At 37.0% G+C, this 27,345-nt stretch overlaps 1 protein-coding gene and 1 long non-coding RNA gene across 2 annotated transcripts; both read right to left on the reverse strand.

The window, feature by feature from the left end:
* Positions 1–980: 980 nt before the first annotated feature.
* LOC149896247 (salivary endonuclease-like) lies at positions 981–26,821 on the reverse strand. The gene is made up of 8 exons (XM_090117876.1): positions 26,712–26,821; positions 21,161–21,351; positions 20,656–20,801; positions 19,145–19,290; positions 3,989–4,107; positions 2,749–2,883; positions 1,761–1,925; positions 981–1,231 (listed from the first exon to the last, which is right to left on the reverse strand). Exons 1-8 carry the CDS (start codon positions 26,779–26,781, stop codon positions 995–997), a joined length of 1,209 nt encoding a protein of 402 aa, XP_089974002.1. The 5' UTR covers positions 26,782–26,821; the 3' UTR covers positions 981–994.
* Positions 24,200–25,545, reverse strand: LOC149896248 (uncharacterized). The gene is made up of 3 exons (XR_016458348.1): positions 25,087–25,545; positions 24,897–24,958; positions 24,200–24,822 (listed from the first exon to the last, which is right to left on the reverse strand). It is a non-coding gene; the product is annotated as an uncharacterized LOC149896248 (long non-coding RNA).
* Positions 26,822–27,345: the final 524 nt, after the last annotated feature.

Genomic DNA, 27,345 nt, shown 5'->3' on the forward strand with positions numbered 1-27,345 from the left:
ATTTTTTTTTATCACATATTTGGGTTTGGTATCGATCCAGTAACACCCCCTACTATTTATTTTATCAATATTTTCAATGTACAGAATTGACCCTTCTACAGATTTATTATATGTATAGATGAATAGATTAATCAAATAAAGATTATAAATTTATCAATATTGTTACAAGATAAGGATAGGATTTAGTTACAATTTCAGTCCCATTTAATCCCATATAACCTTTTATGTCATAAATTCGTCATTAAATATCAGTTTTATAAAACATCCTTCTATAATAATATTATAAATGCGAAAGTTTGTGTGGATGGATGTATGTGTATTGTGTATGTTTGTTAATCTTTCACGCAAATACGATTAAAATGAAATTTAGCACACATATAGAAGATTAGCGTTCTTACAGACGAACTGCAAGTTGCGTGAACGGCGGAGACTACTTCAGCCGTAGCTACCTGTCGACGGCAGTGTTCAACGCGTCGGCGGCAGCAGTCAATACGTCGACGGCTGCCGTCGACAGGTTGTGACGCTTACAGTTGTGGCACAGTATTACCATTATTTCCTAAATAATGGTAATACTGTGGTTGTGGCGTGTTTCATCCGCCATATTGACTGTCGACAACAAATAGACCAAAAGTGCGCAATTTATGTTCAGTATCTACCATTTTTTTTGTAAAATAAAACCCTTAATATCGTGGCAAGTTTTTGCTAAGCTTTACTTTTCCGCATCTCGGTGTCTTGGCGAGATATTGAAGCTTTTAAAATAGATGTTAAGTAATAAAAAAACAATTATCATTCGAAAGTAAAACTAGCATGTTTAGCTACTAATTACACCTGCGTAGAACAAATACATTTTCGTAGCTTGTACCTATAATTTTCTTGTCGACGACCAATGAGTTCTCATAAACCAAAGAACAGAATTTTAATTATAAAATTAAATAGTTCTCTATATTATGCGGAAAGATAGTTAAAAAATAAAACACCCATTTCTTTATAACATTTAATAAAAAAGCCCCTTCACATTCAATTTAGGCAAAACATCTATATGTTCAACAAAATCTTCGTATTCACAACAGAAACTGTGTGTACCATCGTTCCGCCATCTTAACCAAGAGAACTTTTTATCGTCACAAACATCCGAACAAAATGACAATTCGTCTATCGTACTAGTGTTGTAATATGTTGAGTTTATGAGTACGAAGACGACGGCTTTCCGCTCTTGCGGGTCATAGATAACCTGAAAAAAAAAGAAAAAATTGACGTTTTAATTTTTTTTACCTCGATTTTTTTGACATTTTACTTTTTTTTACAGTAAAGGCATGGCTTTTTCATGGTGTTTTGAAGTGAAACTTCTTTAGGCGCGTTGCGCGCGTTAAATTTCAAGGTGGAGTGATGGCAATGCCGTCACGTCATGGAGTAAGGGGACGACTTTGGTATCTTTGAATCTTGCAAAAGAAGTTTCACTTCTGACACGTGAGCTCAGCTCGTATATGCTCTTTTTTTCTTTTAAAGTCTGTATTTAGTGATTTTAAGAAGCCCTACTGCTTTTTATGGTGGTAAAGATTGTAGTATGAAACTAACAGTTTAGAAGTTGATTGACGTCCCTTGAAGGATTAGCTAGTATTTTTACAACAATCAAGAAGTATCACAACAAATTCTGGTAGACCTTTTTAAATAAATAATTTGTTTTTTATTTATTATATTGTATTTTTTGTTCTATAAAGTTAATTCTGATCTACATCAAAAAGCATTAGTAAAAAATTTACCTTAAAAAAATACAAAGGCACAGGCACAATAAAATTATTATTGCCATCAACACCAAGATATATTTTCTGTTGTACATTATTCTCGTCAGCGAGTGTGGCCACACCATAAGCCCCGGTGTACACTGTCACTGTAGTGTTGAGAGCGTTCACTCGTCTGCGCACGGCCTTATGAAAAAATAATGTTTATAATTTTTGTTTCTCTAAAATCTAAATTGAGTTTTAATCTCAGAACAAGGAATCCGTTTTAATATTGTATAATAAAAAGCGATTTTTTTAAATTATTTTGCTCTAAAAAAGAGTAAAATATTAGCTCGTATACAATAAGAATCCAATTATTTTTTGAAGTCGGTTAAAACAGAGGTCTGATAAAAAGCTAGAATAAAACAGGTTGTCAATTTGTCTTGAAAATCAAAGCTTTGTATAAGAGTGATAATGCATAGAATAATGCTGAAAGCCATTTAAATTTGATATTAATTCTTGAGCGTCTGCTCTACTTTTATAGCAATAAATAAGGGTATGTTTACGTCTTTATCTCTGTGTGTGGCTGTATCTAAGTCTGTGTCTGTTTCTATGCCTACATAAGCCTGTGTTTGTGTCTGTGTCTACATATTATGTTTCTGTGTCTGGGTATATATTTGTGTTTGTGTGTACGTCTACATCTGTGTCTGTATCTTTGTCTGTGTTTTAAAGTTAAACTTTTATAGGCGCGTTGTCAGTAAAATTTCAAGGTCATGACAATACGTCATGGAATAAGGCGACGATTTTGGTATCTTTGAATCTTGCACAAGAAATTTCACTTCTGACACATGTGCTGCGCACACACGCTCTTTATTTAGTCAGCATCTGCATATTGTGTGTTGTATGTGTGTGTCTGTGTCTATCTCTGGGTTTTTGTCTGTGTCTGCGTCAACATCTTATGTTTCTGCGTCTGTATATTTGTTGTGTGCGAGTCTACATGTGTGTTTGTGTGTCTATAGTCATCACTTACATCTTCAACAGCAGCCCAGTCCCCAGCATTGCCCCTCATCCACTGCGGCGCCGCATTACCATAGTGAAAGGAGGCTCGCTGTTCAGCGTTCAATGTAAAGTCCGCGTTTGGTGCCAGGTGGCCGCGGTTTATGAACTAGAATGTTATTTTTGAATTCATGAAAATCAATAAAATTGTATTTTAGTGTTTTTATGTTGATTTTGAAGCCTAGGATGATAGATTATTTGTTTTTCAACAGATAAGATAAGGCTCAAACTCAAACTTGAACATTTATTTATTAACATACCTACATAACATTTTTTAACGTTTACCACCGATTCGTAAAAAAAGAGGCTATTTGTTTCAGTATATTATTTATTTCGAAGTGAAATGAGTGATTTAAAAAAGTGCTTGTTAAACTTGTTAACAACATTCGAAGGACAGACTAGGACATAATATTAAATCGTTTATTTTTACATGAAATAAATATGCAATGTGGCTTATTACTAAATTTGACTGAACATAGTCAACTTTAGAAAAGTAAATAAACTTTTTTATGTTTTGAAACAATCCAACTATAAGCACATAGATAATATAAAACTAACTAGTACTGTGTATGACTATGACTAAAGTCCGGTCGCGGAGCAGGAAGAATTTCGTACATTAACCTGTTATTACCCGTCACTGTCACTCCCTTGTAAAAATAATGTGTCTTGCTCGCACAGGTGCAATGACCGCCGTCCTTAGGGATTGTAAGCCTTTAACCAGAGAGCGTAAGGTTTGTGTTTGCTTGATTGGTGTCAGGTGTTCAATTATGATTTTGTGAATTCAAAATTTATAAGAATAAACCTCAAACTCTTTATGTCCAATCAAAATCCGCCTAAGTCGAAATCGCGTGTTGGACTAAGGTATTTCTGTAATATTGTACTGTATAGTAAATTATTTTTAGAAAAATAAGGTCATAAAGAAGTTTCACTTCTTATGTGTGTACACGCACACTTTTTTTATATAATATATCGTTGTTATTGATAAAGTTAAAATGTAACTAGCTAATAAGTATTGTAAATGAATAAAGGACATTTATTTAATAAATTAGTAAAAAACATTTTCTCCTCCAAATATTTCATGTAAACTGCAATTCATTCAAAAATGTTTGTGACCACTGTCAGTAGGTAAAGAGGTCATTGTACGAAATTCTTTCTGCTCCGCGACCGGACTTTATAAGAATAACTATGGCTATGATATAAATACGTATACAGACCTGAATTTTCGTAATATATTTTTCATCCATGCCGGCACCAAGGATGCCGCGTAACATTTTTCTTTGATTATCAATTTTATAAAGACGTGAAATTCGCACTTTTCCAAATAATTGACCCTCTGAAAATAGAGATATTTAGCCTACTGCAAAAAGAAGGAATTAAGTACATTATATTTATTAATAACTAGCGACCCGCCCCGGCTTCGCACGGGTGCAATGGCGGCCGGCCGGTACCGACGCAAACGCTACGTCCCGCAATTTTTGAATCTGTAATATCTTCGAAAATATTCACGGCCATATTAAATGAACAATGTATTCAAGGTATTTAATTGGTTAAGGATTAATGCTGTATTGGTTAAAATCGCTTCGAAAATTAACCATTATTTGTCGTAAAAAGTTAGTTATTTTAACCATATTTACTTCCATTACACCAGCTTCAGTAAGACACTTTAAAAGTACTACAAAATTTTCCAATTAAATCAATCCAACAAAGATATATTCGCAATCGTGGGTTTATCCTCGCTATTTACATACAAGATATTATCGAAACAAAATCGTTACTTACAAATCAATATTAATCTCTTTTAGCACAAAACACATAATTTTACTAAATTATGCATGAAGAAAATGCATTTAACCATTTTATATACATATCGTCTTCGGAAGCTCCGGGAATATGACAGTTGCCGAACAGTGACGAAGATTTCTATGCGCATTATTACTTTTGGAGTACTGTACATTAAGTAATATTGTATATGCTAGATTATTGTTTTAATCTGTAGTAATTTAACATAATCTGTAAAAGCTGCGGCGAGCCACTGCTGCGACAGTGACTCGGCCAGTTCTTCGGCCTCCTCGCACCTGACGACGTTTGTTCGTGTTAGTGTTCGTTTTCGTGTTCGTGTTCGTGTTCGTGTTCGTGTTCGTGTTCGTGTTCGCTGTTCGCTGTTCGCTGTTCGCTGTTCGCTGTTCGCTGTTCGCTGTTCGCTGTTCGCTGTTCACTGTTCGCTGTTCGCTGTTCGCTGTTCGCTGTTCGCTGTTCGCTGTTCGCTGTTCGTTGTTCGCTGTTCGCTGTTCGCTGTTCGCTGTTCGCTGTTCGCTGTTCGTTGTTCGTTTTCATGTTCGTGTTTGTGTTTGTGTATGTTCACATTCACATTCACATTCACATTGTTCGTTGTTCGTTGTTCGTTGTTCGTTGTTCGTTGTTCGTTCAACGAACACGAACAATGTGAATGTGAACATACACAAACACAAACACGAACATGAAAACGAACAACGAACAGCGAACAGCGAACAGCGAACAGCGAACAGCGAACAGCGAACAGCGAACAGCGAACAGCGAACAGCGAACAGCGAACAGCGAACAGCGAACAGCGAACAGCGAACAGCGAACAGCGAACAGCGAACAGCGAACAGCGAACAGCGAACAGCGAACAGCGATAAACGAACAACGAACAGCGAACAGCGAACAGCGAACAGCGAACAGCGAACAGCGAACAGCGAACAGCGAACAGCGAACAGCGAACAGCGAACAGCGAACAGCGAACAGCGAACAGCGAACAGCGAACAGCGAACAGCGAACAGCGAACAGCGAACAGCGAACAGCGAACAGCGAACAGCGAACAGCGAACAGCGAACAGCGAACAGCGAACAGCGAACAGCGAACAGCGAACAGCGAACAGCGAACAGCGAACAGCGAACAGCGAACAGCGAACAGCGAACAGCGAACAGCGAACAGCGAACAGCGAACAGCGAACAGCGAACAGCGAACAGCGAACAGCGAACAGCGAACAGCGAACAGCGAACAGCGAACAGCGAACAGCGAACAGCGAACAGCGAACAGCGAACAGCGAACAGCGAACAGCGAACAGCGAACAGCGAACAGCGAACAGCGAACAGCGAACAGCGAACAACGAACAACGAACAATGTGAATGTGAATGTGAATGTGAATGTGAATGTGAATGTGAATGTGAATGTGAATGTGAATGTGAATGTGAATGTGAATGTGAATGTGAATGTGAATGTGAATGTGAATGTGAATGTGAATGTGAATGTGAATGTGAATGTGAATGTGAATGTGAATGTGAATGTGAATGTGAATAAGAATGTGAATGTGAATAAGAATGTGAATGTGAATGTGAACATACACAAACACAAACACAAACACGAACATGAAAACGAACAACGAACAACGAACAACGAACAGCGAACAGCGAACAGCGAACAGCGAACAGCGAACAGCGAACAGCGAACAGCGAACAGCGAACAGCGAACAGCGAACAGCGAACAGCGAACAGCGAACAGCGAACAGCGAACAGCGAACAGCGAACAGCGAACAGCGAACAGCGAACAGCGAACAGCGATAAACGAACAACGAACAACGAACAACGAACTGCGAACAGCGAACAGCGAACAGCGAACAGCGAACAGCGAACAGCGAACAGCGAACAGCGAACAGCGAACAGCGAACAGCGAACAGCGAACAGCGAACAGCGAGCAGCGAACAACGAACAAGGAACAACGAACAACGAACAATGTGAATGTGAATGTGAATGTGAATGTGAATGTGAATGTGAATGTGAATGTGAATGTGAATGTGAATGTGAATGTGAATGTGAATGTGAATGTGAATGTGAATGTGAATGTGAATGTGAATGTGAATGTGAATGTGAATGTGAATGTGAATGTGAATGTGAATGTGAATGTGAATGTGAATGTGAATGTGAATGTGAATGTGAATGTGAATGTGAATGTGAATGTGAATGTGAATGTGAATGTGAATGTGAATGTGAATGTGAATGTGAATGTGAATGTGAATGTGAATGTGAATGTGAATGTGAATGTGAATGTGAATGTGAATGCGAACAAAAACAAACACAAACACAAACACGAACAACGAACAACGAACAGCGAACAGCGAACAGCGAACAGCGAACAGCGAACAGCGAACAGCGAACAGCGAACAGCGAACAGCGAACAGCGAACAGCGAACAGCGAACAGCGAACAGCGAACAGCGAACAGCGAACAGCGAACAGCGAACAGCGAACAGCGAACAACGAACAAGGAACAACGAACAACGAACAATGTGAATGTGAATTTGAATGTGAATGTGAATGTGAATGTGAATGTGAATGTGAATGTGAATGTGAATGTGAATGTGAATGTGAATGTGAATGTGAATGTGAATGTGAATGTGAATGTGAATGTGAATGTGAATGTGAATGTGAATGTGAATGTGAATGTGAATGTGAATGTGAATGTGAATGTGAATGTGAATGTGAATGTGAATGTGAATGTGAATGTGAATGTGAATTAGAATGTGAATGTGAATGTGAATGTGAATGTGAATGTGAATGTGAATGTGAATGTGAATGTGAATGTGAATGTGAATGTGAATGTGAATGTGAATGTGAATGTGAATGTGAATGCGAACAAAAACAAACACAAACACAAACACAAACACAAACACGAACAACGAACAACGAACAACGAACAACGAACAACGAACAGCGCACAACGAACAACGAACAACGAACAGCGAACAGCGAACAGCGAACAGCGAACAGCGAACAACGAACAACGAACAATGTGAATGTGAATTTGAATGTGAATGTGAATGTGAATGTGAATGTGACTGTGAATGTGAATGTGAATGTGAATGTGAATGTGAATGTGAATGTGAATGTGAATGTGAATGTGAATGTGAATGTGAATGTGAATGTGAATGTGAATGTGAATGTGAATGTGAATGTGAATGTGAATGTGAATGTGAATGTGAATGTGAATGTGAATGTGAATGTGAATGTGAATGTGAATGTGAATGTGAATGTGAATGTGAATGTGAATGTGAATGTGAATGTGAATGTGAATGTGAATGTGAATGTGAATGTGAATGTGAATGTGAATGCGAACAAAAACAAACACAAACACAAACACAAACACAAACACGAACAACGAACAACGAACAACGAACAACGAACAGCGCACAACGAACAACGAACAACGAACAGCGAACAGCGAACAGCGAACAGCGAACAGCGAACAGCGAACAGCGAACAGCGAACAGCGAACAGCGAACAACGAACAAGGAACAACGAACAACGAACAATGTGAATGTGAATGTGAATGTGAATGTGAATATGAATGTGAATAAGAATGTGAATGTGAATAAGAATGTGAATGTGAATGTGAACATACACAAACATAAACACAAACACGAACATGAAAACGAACAACGAACAACGAACAACGAAAAGCGAACAGCGAACAGCGAACAGCGAACAGCGAACAGCGAACAGCGAACAGCGAACAGCGAACAGCGAACAGCGAACAGCGAACAGCGAACAGCGAACAGCGAACAGCGAACAGCGAACAGCGAACAGCGAACAGCGAACAGCGAACAGCGAACAGCGAACAGCGAACAACGAACAAGGAACAACGAACAACGAACAATGTGAATGTGAATGTGAATGTGAATGTGAATATGAATGTGAATGTGAATGTGAATGTGAATGTGAATGTGAATGTGAATGTGAATGTGAATGTGAATGTGAATGTGAATGTGAATGTGAATGTGAATGTGAATGTGAATGTGAATGTGAATGTGAATGTGAATGTGAATGTGAATGTGAATGTGAATGTGAATGTGAATGTGAATGTGAATGTGAATGTGAATGTGAATGTGAATGTGAATGTGAATGTGAATGTGAATGTGAATGTGAATGTGAATGTGAATGTGAATGTGAATGTGAATGCGAACAAAAACAAACACAAACACAAACACGAACAACGAACAACGAACAGCGAACAGCGAACAGCGAACAGCGAACAGCGAACAGCGAACAGCGAACAGCGAACAGCGAACAGCGAACAGCGAACAGCGAACAGCGAACAGCGAACAGCGAACAGCGAACAGCGAACAGCGAACAGCGAACAGCGAACAGCGAACAGCGAACAGCGAACAGCGAACAGCGAACAGCGAACAGCGAACAGCGAACAGCGAACAGCGAACAGCGAACAGCGAACAGCGAACAGCGAACAGCGAACAGCGAACAACGAACAATGTGAATGTGAATGTGAATGTGAATGTGAATGTGAATGTGAATGTGAATGTGAATGTGAATGTGAATGTGAATGTGAATGTGAATGTGAATGTGAATGTGAATGTGAATGTGAATGTGAATGTGAATGTGAATGTGAATGTGAATGTGAATGTGAATGTGAATGTGAATGTGAATGTGAATGTGAATGTGAATGTGAATGTGAATGTGAATGTGAATGTGAATGTGAATGTGAATGTGAATGTGAATGTGAATGTGAATGTGAATGTGAATGTGAATGTGAATGTGAATGTGAATGTGAATGTGAATGTGAATGCGAACAAAAACAAACACAAACACAAACACGAACAACGAACAACGAACAGCGAACAGCGAACAGCGAACAGCGAACAGCGAACAGCGAACAGCGAACAGCGAACAGCGAACAGCGAACAGCGAACAGCGAACAGCGAACAGCGAACAGCGAACAGCGAACAGCGAACAGCGAACAGCGAACAGCGAACAGCGAACAACGAACAAGGAACAACGAACAACGAACAATGTGAATGTGAATTTGAATGTGAATGTGAATGTGAATGTGAATGTGAATGTGAATGTGAATGTGAATGTGAATGTGAATGTGAATGTGAATGTGAATGTGAATGTGAATGTGAATGTGAATGTGAATGTGAATGTGAATGTGAATGTGAATGTGAATGTGAATGTGAATGTGAATGTGAATGTGAATGTGAATGTGAATGTGAATGTGAATGTGAATGTGAATGTGAATGTGAATGTGAATGTGAATGTGAATGTGAATGTGAATGTGAATGTGAATGTGAATGTGAATGTGAATGTGAATGTGAATGTGAATGTGAATGTGAATGTGAATGTGAATGTGAATGTGAATGTGAATGTGAATGTGAATGTGAATGTGAATGTGAATGTGAATGTGAATGTGAATGCGAACAAAAACAAACACAAACACAAACACAAACACAAACACGAACAACGAACAACGAACAACGAACAACGAACAACGAACAGCGCACAACGAACAACGAACAACGAACAGCGAACAGCGAACAGCGAACAGCGAACAGCGAACAGCGAACAGCGAACAGCGAACAGCGAACAGCGAACAGCGAACAGCGAACAGCGAACAGCGAACAGCGAACAGTGAAAAGCGAACAGCGAACAGCGAACAGCGAACAGCGAACAGCGAACAGCGAACAGCGAACAGCGAACAGCGAACAGCGAACAGCGAACAGCGAACAGCGAACAACGAACAACGAAAAACGGTGAATGTGAATGTGAATGTGAATGTGAATGTGAATGTGAATGTGAATGTGAATGTGAATGTGAATGTGAATGTGAATGTGAATGTGAATGTGAATGTGAATGTGAATGTGAATGTGAATGTGAATGTGAATGTGAATGTGAATGTGAATGTGAATGTGAATGTGAATGTGAATGTGAATGTGAATGTGAATGTGAATGTGAATGTGAATGTGAATGTGAATGTGAATGTGAATGTGAATGTGAATGTGAATGTGAATGTGAATGTGAATGTGAATGTGAATGTGAATGTGAATGTGAATGTGAATGTGAATGTGAATGTGAATGTGAATGTGAATGTGAATGTGAATGTGAATGTGAATGTGAATGTGAATGTGAATGTGAATGTGAATGTGAATGTGAACATACACAAACACAAACACGAACATGAAAACGAACAACGAACAACGAACAACGAACAGCGAACAGCGAACAGCGAATAGCGAACAGCGAACAGCGAACAGCGAACAGCGAACAGCGAACAGCGAACAGCGAACAGCGAACAGCGAACAGCGAACAGCGAACAGCGAACAGCGAACAGCGAACAGCGAACAGCGAACAGCGAACAGCGAACAGCGAACAGCGAACAGCGAACAGCGAACAGCGAACAGCGAACAGCGAACAGCGAACAGCGAACAGCGAACAGCGAACAGCGAACAACGAACAACGAACAACGAACAACGAACAATGTGAATGTGAATTTGAATGTGAATGTGAATGTGAATGTGAATGTGAATGTGAATGTGAATGTGAATGTGAATGTGAATGTGAATGTGAATGTGAATGTGAATGTGAATGTGAATGTGAATGTGAATGTGAATGTGAATGTGAATGTGAATGTGAATGTGAATGTGAATGTGAATGTGAATGTGAATGTGAATGTGAATGTGAATGTGAACATACACAAACACAAACACGGACATGAAAACGAACAACGAACAACGAACAACGAACAGCGAACAGCGAACAGCGAACAGCGAACAGCGAACAGCGAACAGCGAACAGCGAACAGCGAACAGCGAACAGCGAACAGCGAACAGCGAACAGCGAACAGCGAACAGCGAACAGCGAACAGCGAACAGCGAACAGCGAAAAGCGAACAGCGAACAGCGAACAGCGAACAGCGAACAGCGAACAGCGAACAGCGAACAGCGAACAGCGAACAGCGAACAGCGAACAGCGAACAGCGAACAGCGAACAGCGAACAGCGAACAGCGAACAGCGAACAGCGAACAGCGAACAGCGAACAGCGAACAGCGAACAGCGAACAGCGAACAGCGAACAGCGAACAGCGAACAGCGAACAAGGAACAACGAACAACGAACAATGTGAATGTGAATGTGAATGTGAATGTGAATGTGAATGTGAATGTGAATGTGAATGTGAATGTGAATGTGAATGTGAATGTGAATGTGAATGTGAATGTGAATGTGAATGTGAATGTGAATGTGAATGTGAATGTGAATGTGAATGTGAATGTGAATGTGAATGTGAATGTGAATGTGAATATGAATGTGAATAAGAATGTGAATGTGAATAAGAATGTGAATGTGAATGTGAACATACACAAACACAAACACGGACATGAAAACGAACAACGAACAACGAACAACGAACAGCGAACAGCGAACAGCGAATAGCGAACAGCGAACAGCGAACAGCGAACAGCGAACAGCGAACAGCGAACAGCGAACAGCGAACAGCGAACAGCGAACAGCGAACAGCGAACAGCGAACAGCGAACAGCGAACAGCGAACAGCGCACACGAACACGAACACGAACACGAACACGAACACGAACACGAACAACGAACATCGAACAACGAACAACGAACAACGAACAACGAACAACGAACAACGAACAACGAACAATGTGAATGTGAATGTGAATGTGAATGTGAATGTGAATGTGAATGTGAATGTGAATGTGAATGTGAATGTGAATGTGAATGTGAATGTGAACGTGAATGTGAATGTGAATGTGAATGTGAATGTGAATGTGAATGTGAATGTGAATGTAAATGTGAATGTGAACATACACAAACACAAACACGAACACGAACAACGAACATCGAACAACGAACAACGAACAACGAACAACGAACAACGAACAACGAACAACGAACAATGTGAATGTGAATGTGAATGTGAATGTGAATGTGAATGTGAATGTGAATGTGAATGTGAATGTGAATGTGAATGTGAATGTGAATGTGAATGTGAATGTGAATGTAAATGTGAATGTGAACATACACAAACACGAACATGAAAACGAACAACGAACAACGAACAACGAACAACGAACAACGAACAACGAACAACGAACAACGAACAACGAACAACGAACAACGAACAACGAACAACGAACAACGAACAACGAACAACGAACAACGAACAACGAACAACGAACAACGAACAACGAACAACGAACAACGAACAACGAACAACGAACAACGATCAACGAACAATGTGAATGTGAATGTGAATGTGAATGTGAATGTGAATGTGAATGTGAATGTGAATGTGAATGTGAATGTGAATGTGAATGTGAATGTGAATGTGAATGTGAATGTGAATGTGAATGTGAATGTGAATGTGAATGTGAATGTGAATGTGAATGTGAATGTGAATGTGAATGTGAATGTGAATGTGAATGTGAATGTGAATGTGAATGTGAATGTGAATGTGAATGTGAATGTGAATGTGAATGTGAATGTGAATGTGAATGTGAATGTGAATGTGAATGTGAATGTGAATGTGAATGTGAATGTGAATGTGAATGTGAATGTGAATGTGAATGTGAATGTGAATGTGAATGTGAATGTGAATGTGAATGTGAATGTGAATGTGAATGTGAATGTGAACATACACAAACACAAACACGAACATGAAAACGAACAACGAACAACGAACAACGAACAGCGAACAGCGAACAGCGAATAGCGAACAGCGAACAGCGAACAGCGAACAGCGAACAGCGAACAGCGAACAGCGAACAGCGAACAGCGAACAGCGAACAGCGAACAGCGAACAGCGAACAGCGAACAGCGAACAGCGAACAGCGAACAGCGAACAGCGAACAGCGAACAGCGAACAGCGAACAGCGAACAGCGAACAGCGAACAACGAACAACGAACAACGAACAACGAACAACGAACAACGAACAATGTGAATGTGAATTTGAATGTGAATGTGAATGTGAATGTGAATGTGAATGTGAATGTGAATGTGAATGTGAATGTGAATGTGAATGTGAATGTGAATGTGAATGTGAATGTGAATGTGAATGTGAATGTGAATGTGAATGTGAATGTGAATGTGAATGTGAATGTGAATGTGAATGTGAATGTGAATGTGAATGTGAATGCGAACAAAAACAAACACAAACACAAACACAAACACGAACAACGAACAACGAACAACGAACAACGAACAACGAACAGCGCACAATGAACAACGAACAACGAACAGCGAACAGCGAACAGCGAACAGCGAACAGCGAACAGCGAACAGCGAACAGCGAACAGCGAACAGCGAACAGCGAATAGCGAACAGCGAACAGCGAACAGCGAACAGCGAACAGCGAACAGCGAACAGCGAACAGCGAACAGCGAACAGCGAACAGCGAACAGCGAACAGCGAACAGCGAACAGCGAACAGCGAACAGCGAACAGCGAACAGCGAACAGCGAACAGCGAACAGCGAACAGCGAACAACGAACAACGAACAACGAACAACGAACAACGGTGAATGTGAATATGAATGTGAATGTGAATGTGAATGTGAATGTGAATGTGAATGTGAATGTGAATGTGAATGTGAATGTGAATGTGAATGTGAATGTGAATGTGAATGTGAATGTGAATGTGAATGTGAATGTGAATGTGAATGTGAATGTGAATGTGAATGTGAATGTGAATGTGAATGTGAATGTGAATGTGAATGTGAATGTGAATGTGAATGTGAATGTGAATGTGAATGTGAATGTGAATGTGAATGTGAACATACACAAACACAAACACGGACATGAAAACGAACAACGAACAACGAACAGCGAACAGCGAACAGCGAACAGCGAACAGCGAACAGCGAACAGCGAACAGCGAACAGCGAACAGCGAACAGCGAACAGCGAACAGCGAACAGCGAACAGCGAACAGCGAACAGCGAACAGCGAACAGCGAACAGCGAACAGCGAACAGCGAACAGCGAACAGCGAACAGCGAACAGCGAACAGCGAACAGCGAACAGCGAACAGCGAACAGCGAACAGCGAACAGCGAACAGCGAACAGCGAACAGCGAACAGCGAACAGCGAACAGCGAACAGCGAACAGCGAACAACGAACAACGAACAACGAACAACGAACAACGAACAACGGTGAATGTGAATATGAATGTGAATGTGAATGTGAATGTGAATGTGAATGTGAATGTGAATGTGAATGTGAATGTGAATGTGAATGTGAATGTGAATGTGAATGTGAATGTGAATGTGAATGTGAATGTGAATGTGAATGTGAATGTGAATGTGAATGTGAATGTGAATGTGAATGTGAATGTGAATGTGAATGTGAATGTGAATGTGAATGTGAATGTGAATGTGAATGTGAATGTGAATGTGAATGTGAATGTGAACATACACAAACACAAACACGGACATGAAAACGAACAACGAACAACGAACAACGAACAGCGAACAGCGAACAGCGAATAGCGAACAGCGAACAGCGAACAGCGAACAGCGAAAAGCGAACAGCGAACAGCGAACAGCGAACAGCGAACAGCGAACAGCGAACAGCGAACAGCGAACAGCGAACAGCGAACAGCGAACAGCGCACACGAACACGAACACGAACACGAACACGAACACGAACACGAACACGAACAACGAACATCGAACAACGAACAACGAACAACGAACAACGAACAACGAACAACGAACAACGAACAATGTGAATGTGAATGTGAATGTGAATGTGAATGTGAATGTGAATGTGAATGTGAATGTGAATGTGAATGTGAATGTGAATGTGAATGTGAATGTGAATGTGAATGTGAATGTGAATGTGAATGTGAATGTGAATGTGAATGTGAATGTGAATGTGAATGTGAATGTGAATGTGAATGTGAATGTGAATGTGAATGTGAATGTGAATGTGAATGTGAATGTAAATGTGAATGTGAACATACACAAACACAAACACGAACACGAACAACGAACATCGAACAACGAACAACGAACAACGAACAACGAACAACGAACAACGAACAACGAACAATGTGAATGTGAATGTGAATGTGAATGTGAATGTGAATGTGAATGTGAATGTGAATGTGAATGTGAATGTGAATGTGAATGTGAATGTGAATGTGAATGTGAATGTGAATGTGAATGTGAATGTAAATGTGAATGTGAACATACACAAACACGAACATGAAAACGAACAACGAACAACGAACAACGAACAACGAACAACGAACAACGAACAACGAACAACGAACAACGAACAACGAACAACGAACAACGAACAACGAACAACGAACAACGAACAACGAACAACGATCAACGAACAATGTGAATGTGAATGTGAATGTGAATGTGAATGTGAATGTGAATGTGAATGTGAATGTGAATGTGAATGTGAATGTGAATGTGAATGTGAATGTGAATGTGAATGTGAATGTGAATGTGAATGTGAATGTGAATGTGAATGTGAATGTGAATGTGAATGTGAATGTGAATGTGAACATACACAAACACAAACATGAAAACGAACAACGAACAGCGAACAGCGAACAGCGAACAGCGAACAGCGAACAGCGAACAGCGAACAGCGAACAGCGAACAGCGAACAGCGAACAGCGAACAGCGAACAGCGAACAGCGAACAGCGAACAGCGAACAGCGAACAGCGAACAGCGAACAGCGAACAGCGAACAGCGAACAGCGAACAGCGAACAGCGAACACGAACACGAACACGAACACGAACACGAACACGAACAACGAACATCGAACAACGAACAACGAACAACGAACAACGAACAACGAACAACGAACAACGAACAACGAACAACGAACAACGGACAACGAACAACGAACAACGAACAAAGAACAACGAACAATGTGAATGTGAATGTGAATGTGAACATACACAAACACAAACACAAACACGAACACGAACACGAACACGAACACTATTAGATATATGTATATATTAGAAAATTTAACTTGAATTGGCAACACTGTATTTTGTCTGTGGTTCCTTCTTCCTTCTTGTACGCGGTGTGTAAAGGCAATGTGTTATGTGCTTCTGGATACAATATAAAATAAGTTTAAGTAATCGCTGTTTTCATTTAAACCCATATCTTAATAGGTTATGGGCCCAGACAACGTTTGTGAGAAAAGAAGGAGCAAATCATTTAAGTTGTGTTGCAATTTTTGAAACACGTTCGAAATAACCTCAAATTTCAAAATGGAAGTCAAAGGTATGCAACTAGAAAAGTTTGATGGAACCAATTTCAAGCAGTGGAAATTCCAAATAAAATGTGCGTTACGTGCAAAAGGGTTAGATATTAATATTCCAAAACCGGCGACGAACGCAACTCAATGGAACAAAGATGATGGAATGGCGATGTATATTATAACCTCTGCTATCTGGGGGCACGGTAGTGCCCCCGCCAAGACGAGCCAAGCGAAACGCACGGGCACTACCTACCTTTTCTCGAAGCGCTTCGACGTTTTTTTGAACCCTCATAACTTGGGTTTGGATTATGCTAGATCAACAAAATTTTCGGGATATATTGTCAATAGCGGACTTATTGAACATATTAAGTTTTAATTATGGTGTTGGTGTTGGTGTTCGTGTTCGTGTTCGTGTTCGTTTTCGTGTTCGTGTTCGTGTAAAGTAATTCACACGTTGCCCTTTCATATTTTGATATGCCGCTTGAGTAATGAGTATATTATTTGACCACATTCGATTATTGTTCATTCCCACTTTTACCGCTGTAATCTAACAAATGGATAAACCGAATTGGATAAAAATATAACTAACTGTACTTCACCCGTTATGCACTTTCATTTGATATGTCACTTAGGTATATTTGACAACATCCGTTTTTTTCATTCCCACTTTTACCCATATATACCTAGGTAAAGTAAATGGATGAACCGATTTTGATTAAATATGTCTAATTATACTTTACACGTCATGCCCTTTCATTTCATATGTCACTTGAGTATATTTGATAAAATTCATTTTTTATTACCACTTTTATACCTATATATAAATGGATGAACCGATTTTGATAAAATTTGGCTTATTGTTACTGATAGGTCGTTCACTTTCATTTAATATATCACTTAGATATATTCGACAACTTTAGTTTCTTTCATTCCCATTTTTACCCCTTTATACCTAGGTATAATAAATGGATGAACCGATTTTGATACACTTTATCTAAGAACCAGCGTCGGAAAAGCTGCCTAACAAAAAAACCGCATCTTATTCGGATTACCTATTAGCGTCGAGCTACGGTGAAACAAACAGATACACACACACACACATAGCGTTCAAACACTTATCACCGATCTTTTTGCGTCGGGGGTTAAAAATATAATACGACATAATTTAAAGGACATTTTATGTATAAAATTTAGCTAGAAGTAAGCATAATTTGACCCCTCCCACCCTACTACCTCAGCTTAACCCCCCCCCCCCACCCTTGGGGACTTTCCATATGATCACCTGCCCCCCTAGTCAAGTGGCTTTCTGTTAGCGTAGCGTTCAATAGAATAGACTACGAATGTATGAGATTGACGTAAGGCGTAAGCTGTAGATACGTTTATCTACAGCTTACGTCAATCTCATACATTCGTAGTCTATTCTATTGAACGCTACGCTAACAGAAAGCCACTTGACTAGGGGGGCTGGATATTTATAGAAATAACAGATAACTTACGTTTTATCGTACACTGTATAGTGTATCTACAATAGAATGCCTTAGCAAATGTTAGCCGTGAATAATTAAATGGTCATAACTTTTTTATTTACCAACCGATTGACATGAAATAAACACTAAATGTTAAATAAAGATTACCACAATATATTAGTGAAAACCGCATCTAAATCGGATAAGCCGTTTCTGAGATTAGCGTGCACAAACATACAGACAAACAGACAAAAAATTTTTTAACTACAGTTTTGGGTTTGGGATCGAGTTAATAATAACACCTGCTAATTTTTTTTTACGTATTTCCATTGTACAGACATCACTTTTCTAGAATTTTATTATATGTATTGAATTGATGATGATTGATGATGATTATGATTGATGATGATGATTGATTGATTGCTATAGGAATATTTCAGTAATTCATTCCATGATTATTTTTTTGTTTGTATGTTCAATATGATGACCTTTTGGTGTGATACACAATTTTTATCTAAATAGATTAGGTTAAAATGAAATTTAAAGTAAATTAGTCCAAGTTTTCACTTGGATTATTAATTCTGTGTTTTCATATTTGTGTTAATAAATTTTTCAAGTGAAACTTCTTTAGGCTCGTTGAGAGTATTTCAAGGTTAGGTCATGGAGTAAAGCGACGATTTTGGCATCTTTGAATCTTGCCAAAGAAGTTTCACTTATGATATGTGAGCTCGGCATACACGCTTTTTTGTGTATATGTATTCATTTTTCAGTAGAGATCAAAATAAGTGTAGCAGAACAACTTTCTCATTATTATTTTATTTATTAAATACTCAATTATTAAATAATTACCATAAAAAGAAGGTCTTCTTACTCCGACTTGCTTGAAATTACTCATTGGTGTTAACTCATGTTTCACATACACAGGTGTGTACAGTTCTTTATCGAAGCATATTTCATACAATGTGTGGAATGTTCCGGATATGTTGTAGCCCGTTCTGAAAAATATTGAATTAAACATTACAGTTAAAATAATAATAGTTTTTAAAATGTTTTAAAAAAATGTGTGCGTGTACTAGTGTACACGTAAGAAATGAAACTTCTTTTTAACCTTATTTTTCAAAATTAATATATATATGCAACTTTACAGGAATACGTCGAATCACACACACACACACATCACACCTAACTTGCCAAGTTGGTGTGAAAGGGGTAAAAAACATACAGGCGTCATTCCATGTCATATTTTCTTGTTACAAGTTAATGTTCATACTGAAATCTCCAGTGTATTAGATATAAGCTTCTTGAGATTTTCTTTTGCAATTTTCTGTCAAACTTATTTATTACTAGCTTTCCACCCGCGACATCGCCCGCGCAGTCAAAGAAAAAACCGCATAGTTCCCGTTCCCGTGGGATTTCCGGGATAAAACCTATCCTATTTCCCAGTGTAAAAAGTAGCCTATGTCCTTTCTCGGGTATCAAAATATCTCTTTACCAAATTTCATGCAAATTGGTTCAGTAGTTGAGGCGTGATTGAGTAACAGACAGACAGACAGACAGAGTTACTTTCGCATTTATAATACATATTAGTATGGATTATGACCGTAAACTACGAAGAAGTTGTACCTATTTGATTTTTCATGTAGAAAAATGCAACCTATCTATAGTTTCTTTAAGATTAACGTAAACAATTAAAACAATTTATTACTTTTTAAAAGTTTTTGCGATGTATTTATTTACTTTTTAATCAACATAATATTATACGCGATTAAAAAATACACAACTCCTTGTTTGTTTGCGTTTTAAGTCATCTCCACCTACTGAAAACTCTAAAAACATTGGAATTGTTGCGTTATCAAAATACCTATTTTCCATAACGAATTATTTATAATTGACTCAAATGTAACTTATTTCACTAATTATGATTATAAATTCTCGATAAATCGCTGATCACATGGGATGGTGAGATGCCAACTTACTTTCAAGAGTTTGAGAATTGTGTGCGTGTGTGCCGTTATTGGTCGATCGAATGTTGTATTGGTAACCTATTTACACTTTTTTATTTTACTTGTCTATACTCATCTATACTCAATATATTATAAAAATTGTTTGTTTGTTTGAACGCGCTAATCTCAAGAACTACGTCCGATTTGAAAAAGTTTTTAGGTGTTAGATAGCTCATGTATCGAGAAAGGCCATAGGCAGTATCTAATCTGTGCCATAGGCATATCATCATGCTAAGACCAACAGGAGCGGAGCCACGCTGGTAAAACCGCGGGGCGCAGCTAGTAATATATAATTGCGGATCAGTACTCCTTTTTTACCCTTTGTATACGTAACCCTAAAAATTATCACTTATCTACCTGTAAATCTTGTTCCTTCCATGGCAATATCTATTTGTTTCATCTTCACTGAACCACGGCGGCCCTGTGCATTTAATCTCTTTTATTTCTCCAATCCAATCTATCTCGCGGGATCTAAATAATTTGTCCGACACACATTTTACGTTCTGAAATTGATAATTTGAAATTAAATGCAGAAAATAGCTATTTAAAGATTATATTGACATAAATGAACATTTTACTGTATTTATTCGAGAAGTCAATTATATTATTATACATTTTTTTGTAAATTTAAACAAGTAATAAATCATTTTATAAGTAATAAATAATTATTAAGTGAAAAGAAACATATTTTATAACGTATTTTATTAGGTATCGTCTCCTTACTTATGTATGAATACACCAGGTATAGGTAGTAACTAAATTTTATAAAAACGTAGTGAATAATTGAAACTAAATTATTAAAAAAATATATTGTAAAGTGTAAGTATGTAGTTATATTCCATTTTATTTATTTTTAACTTACCAATAAATCAAAATCCGTTGTTGTATTTCCCAAAACAATGGATATTTTGCGTCCCGGACAGGCGACTTGCAAAGTTTCCGAACGACGCAGCAAAATGTCACCCGACTGTGTGTTTGGCGCCAAAAATTTGTTTTTTAATAAATAAACTGGCGATGGCGTTGAGAAATCATTTTTTAATGATAAAGTACAACCTGGAATAATGTAATTATTTTATTAATAGTTGAACAATAATAATGTCTTATTTCGTAAATTAATTCATATAGGTAATAAAACTCTATTTAAATACATATAACTAACATTGAGGTATTATTAGAGGACACCACGAACAAAATCTGTGTAACAAGCGCGGCGGCACCGGCCGGCTAGTCAGTAGACACTTCGTAGATATTCTGCCTTTTATTACTTATAAATTAAAACCAATCAATGTAACAAATAAATATTGTTTATATTATTAAAAAAATATGAATAAAATTATCAATTAAAACTAATCAATGTAACGAAAAAAAAATGGCTTGAGACGATTGACTCTAACTCGTGTTAGAAATAGTTTATTAGAGATGCCCTCTCTAGTACGTAGTACATGGTAACTCAATGATAACTAATTATTATTTTTATTATTGTTTTTTTAAAGACTATACTTACTTAGTTAATCATTTAAAAATTACAAAGGAGTTAATTAAGTAATCTATTTTATTATTCAGGTTTCAAATCTAACAGTGCATTTACAACAATCTCAAATTATTTCAGTGTAAACTGGCGTAGAGCATTCTTTCGTTGTTCTTAGTGCGTTCGAAAAGATTCTATACTATGGATAGGGCGTATTCAGAAAGAAAGCTTGAAACTTATAAGCGCTTATCGGCGCTTGTCATCATCATCACTACATAGTATAAAACAAAGTCGCATTCTCTGTCCCTATTTCCCTATTTCCCTATGTCCCTATGTCCCTTTGTACGCTTAAATCTTTGAAACTACACAACGGATTTTGATGTGGTTTTCTTTAATAGATAGAGTGATTCAAGAGGAAGGTTTATATGTATAATAACATCCATTAAATAGTGGAGAAGTACTGTTATTTTTGAGGTTTCTAATGTGATTTCGTAAATAATTACATTTTTTCCGCTTACATTGCAAACGCAGGCTGAACCCTACGAGTTTTATCAAAATAATGTACTAAGTATTGTACACATTGAAAAGGTCTACATAAAAGTCCGCGATGGTATATGTCTATCTCTTATGGATTACCCACAATAACTTTTTTTTGTCATTTACTTTTTACGTCAAATAATGGCTAATTTTCGAAGCGATTTAAACCAATACAGCATTAATCCATAACCAATTAAATACCTTGAATACATTGTTCATTTAATATAGATCTATATGGCCCTTTACACCGTATGATTTAAGTGAATATTTTCGAAGATATTACAGATTTAAAAATTGCGGGACGTACCGTTTGCAGCGGTACCGGCCGGCCGGGCCGCTATGTTTTTATATACAACGTTAAAAGTTTTTCTGTAGTGTATTTAGTATCAGCATTGCACCCGTGCGAAGCCGGGGCGGGTCGCTAGTGTTCATATATTTTCCTGCGCGGGTTACTAGCGCTGACAAGCGCCGATAAGCGCTTATAAGCGCTTATAAGTTTCAAGCTTTCTTTCTGAATACGCCCATACGTAGTATATTATTATTAGTCTGTGCTATGGCCTATGCATTATGCAATGTTCTAATGAACTGAATACGAGTTTGTGTTTACACTAAAAGATCACGAAAGAATGCTCTTGCAGAAAGTCTTGCTCTAGCGTTAGCTCTATGTTCATTTAATGTAAATGCACTGTAATAATCTAACAATGTAATAACGTAATTTTAAGAGCTTATTCTTAACTTATACATAATTCGTTGATTCTTTTTTTAACTATGACAAGGCATTTATAAAATTAACTCGCCCTGGCTATGCCCGATGTGACCTGAGATAAAAACAACAAAATACGGTCATATTTAATTTCATCTTTAACATAGGTAAGTATGTATATATCTATTTTTTTATCAAACTATGATATGGTAAGTTATTATATACTACATGAAATAGTATCACTGCTTACAAATAAAATATTCCATCTATACAGGATGTCCCACTGTTGGTATACTAAGCTCAAAGGAGGTTATAGTTTTGCATACGCTGAGTACGTAAAAAATACTTATAAAATTCCAGACGCATTTTTTTTTAAGTAGATGAATTCATGTTGACCTTAAGACGATACACAAAAAAAAATCCACTGCTTGGCGGGCGGAGTCTAATAGCTCGCTATCGCGAACGCGGGTGTGCGCGAAGTCATTCTTGCAAACTCGCCGCGCTGCCGCTGGCCGACTCGGGACAAACATGTATGGAGTCGTCATACAGTTATAATATTGTTATACATTTATTCAATTGTTGATTTATTGGTTTTATTTTCTTGCTTATAAACAAATAATCTTCTTTCCAACAACTACTTAGACATTATTAATAATCATTATTATTTCGTAATGTTTACTTTATTACAAAATAATACAGGTTATAAATAATCTTTAAAATAACAAAAAATATTGTTACTCTGAAAAAATGAAATGGTACTCAATAACGCGGACTACTGAAATGATTTAGATAGAATTTGATGCTGACGTAGATATTACATCATGCCCAGAAATGAAAGGTACTATTTCTGAAAGAAGTTATAAACCCTAATTCTTCTCAGTCAAAGTCAAGAGTGGAAGATATCACTAATACAGTAAAACTGATGCGAAACTTTGGATGTTAATTTGTATATTTTTTTGTTAGTTGTTACTTAATCACGTCAAGACTACATTACCAATTTTGATAAAATATAGCTAATTGCCTGGATTTACACATAGGATACTTTTTATCCGAACTGAACACTTCTGTGGGATAAAACAGGATTCACGATATATATGGTCGGAATGATATTTTTTTAAATAAAAAAATTGTTTAAAAAAAAACACAAAATATATTGACGCATGTATTTATTTTTTGGAATTTTTTATAATTGTAATTATTCATTACAAATAATCAAAATAAAATAGCCAGAACAAAGTTAGGCCCTGGTAGGGTAGGTAGGCAGGTACAGCAATGTGAGACGAACACTGGCTTATTTATACCAATAATAATGTATTATAAACATTAAATTAAGTTTACAACAAAAATACATAATATTAGCTAATGTGAAAACGAATCAACCAATCATCCCACAACAATGAAATGTGCACACAAATATTCATCCAAATCGGTTCATGTGATTAGGAGGAGTGACTGCAGCGCCATCTTCCGGGCCCAATTGTGTTTCCAGATCACCCAGGAACTCAATTTAATATACTTACACAAAATTTTTCGAAATTAAAACTCACATTACTATGTAAATATGAATATAAACCTGTTTTAGTACTAAGCAATTTCCCGCACAGGTGTAGTAAGTATAAATGAAATAAATATCAACATCAAATTCTTTATACAACATACTTATCTACCACCTACTAAGAAATGTAATTCTTGAATTTTTTTCGTATTTTTTTTAAATATAATACTACTCCAATGAGCTCCTGTTCCATATTACGTCCCCCATACTTCCACTAAGTTCACCATGATTTTTTATTTCTTTGCACTTTGTTGCTTTTTGCTAAAAATGGAATCATGCGATAAAACCAGTAGAACGTTGATAACATACATTTTTGACTGAATAAAGGTACTTACGAAGGAGTGGGTTCACATTGTAAACAATCAGTGGGTTTATTTTCCTTCTGGATTCCGGATTTCTGAAAAGATTATCTATGCTATAAATGAAAAAATCTTACACATTCGTAATGTACTTAAAACAGGGGTACATATATCAAACATCGTCTATAATACAATTATCATCAAATTTAAAATAAAACCAACTTACTTCATTAATTTGCTCCAATTGTAAGCATTCTTTTTCCTCCAACCTTTATGTTTCTTCTTCTTATTTTCTTTATTGTCCCCATTTGTCTCATTTTATCTTATCGTGTTGTCACCCTTTTTTACGATTGCGCGAGCGACACAAGTTCCCCGTGTGACGGCCGTAGCGGGAATGACTCGTGCAGCGATCGGGGTAGGAAGGTACAGGACGGCTCTCGCTATATTGGCTGGTCGCGCGCTAATTTCAAGTATTTCTTGTTTATTTCAAAACCATCGCATATTTCAAAATTCTAAATCGGTAGACGTATAGGTTGTATATTTTATAGTTAATATCCAAAAAGTCGTAACTTTACGTTTGTTATTTTGAAGATGCCAGAGATTATAAAAAAATAACAATGAGAACTTTGTATTTTTTTTCTATCGAGAAAATATCATGGAATCATGTTTCTAAAACGGTAGACGTATTGTGTTACTATTGAACTTTCTTGTCAAGAATTTTCATCACGCCAACTTTAATAATATAAAAATTACGAAGGTTTAAAAAGGGCCGTAAATGTTAGAAAAATTAATTCATCACCTTAATAAGCAACCCGTCCAACTTTACAACTAGCACGTGAGCTATCGTTTAATTACATAGCCAAATGCTCACATTAGAGAAGCGGTAACTATATGCCGGCTGCGCAAAGCTAGAGAAGAAAACATGGATTTTCAGGAAAAATTTAGCAAAAAATTTTTAACCTAAGTAATTTTGCTGTTTACCTAAGTATTTTTTACGTGATCGGCGTATGCAAAACTACAATTCCCTTCGCTTAGTATACCAATAGTGGGACACCCTGTATATTAGTCAAGTTATTCCAAAGATAGTACATAATATACACAGATAATATATAATACATATTATTTCATGAATATGCGTTATATAAATTATTATTTATCATTATAACAAAACTATAATATTATTACCATATGTTTTATGTAGGTATAGGTAGTAGGTACGATTTTGTATAGGTAGGTATATGGTAATATGAACAATACCTAATTTACATAATAAACAACTGTTTAATTACACCTTATATAATAACTTATTTACAGTAAGTATATAATATAAATTTAAAATAATATTAATAACATTTTATGAAATAAATCCAAAATTGCATTAAAATCGGTTAATCTTTGTAACTGAAACAAACGACGGAACAAGGTTCTATACACAAAAAAAAGGTATACAAGGAAAAACAAACTGTGGAAATAATTTCCCTTTTTTATTCAAAGCCACGTCGTTTAATTATTAGACCCTGATTAAATATCAATTATTTTTCCCCCTAAACCGATTTTGTTTTAAATGTAAACAAGCGTTATGAATTAAAAATTTAATTGTACAGTTACTAATATATAGAACCAATATGTCATTATTACTACAATTTAGAATTGAATTATGTAATTAAATGTAGAATTAAAAATTTAGAAAATTAAACATTAAATTAAAAAGTTCTTAATCCTGACTTCCTGGCCTGAAAAAAAAACGCGCGCTTTCTTTACTGTCAAAATCTATACGTCACTGGCCAGTGACCACTGGCTGGATAGGATGCGCGCGGAAAAAAAGATACAGATTATTAAAAAAAAACTTACCTCCATAGACTTCGTTCACAATTTTTATCAACATCAACAAGACAACACAGTATTTCATGATTGGGCACATAAGCCAACGTTCTCTGGCAACCAAACGGCAAACACTAAAGTCTACAAATTATTGTATTAAGACCTAACGGTGTTTGTGACGTATGCATGTTTTACGATTCAGAGTATAGTCGCGCGCAAAAGTGTATTCAGTTTTATAATAAATTATTACACTGTTAGACTACGTACTTCGAATGATGGATAATTTTCCTTCCCTTATAGATATGGTATTTAAGGAAAATTACACGTAAACACTCGTATTCAATAGTAAATACTACGTCATAATAAATAAAAACCTTTGGTAACAACATAAATCTAAAATCATTTACGAATAAAAATTAACAATATAAAACGAGCATCAAAATTCATTATTTAACATTAATATTAAATTATATATTAAAAGGAAGAAGTGGTTTGCCTGGAAGATATCGCTTTCAAAAATAAGACCCCTATATACTTGCACAGTGCACTTTTGCAATGTTTGCTTTCGTATGCTCTATCATGCTTCACACATACGTTTAATAGGCATATAAGCATAATATATTTATATAAAACATATTTATACTGTGTATTTATATTACAATCA

Source organism: Colias eurytheme, chromosome 29, assembly GCF_061535395.1.
Source record: "Colias eurytheme isolate Ceu_HAF_F1 chromosome 29, ilColEury1 Martin Lab GWU primary, whole genome shotgun sequence".
NCBI classification, from domain to species: Eukaryota; Metazoa; Arthropoda; class Insecta; order Lepidoptera; family Pieridae; genus Colias; species Colias eurytheme.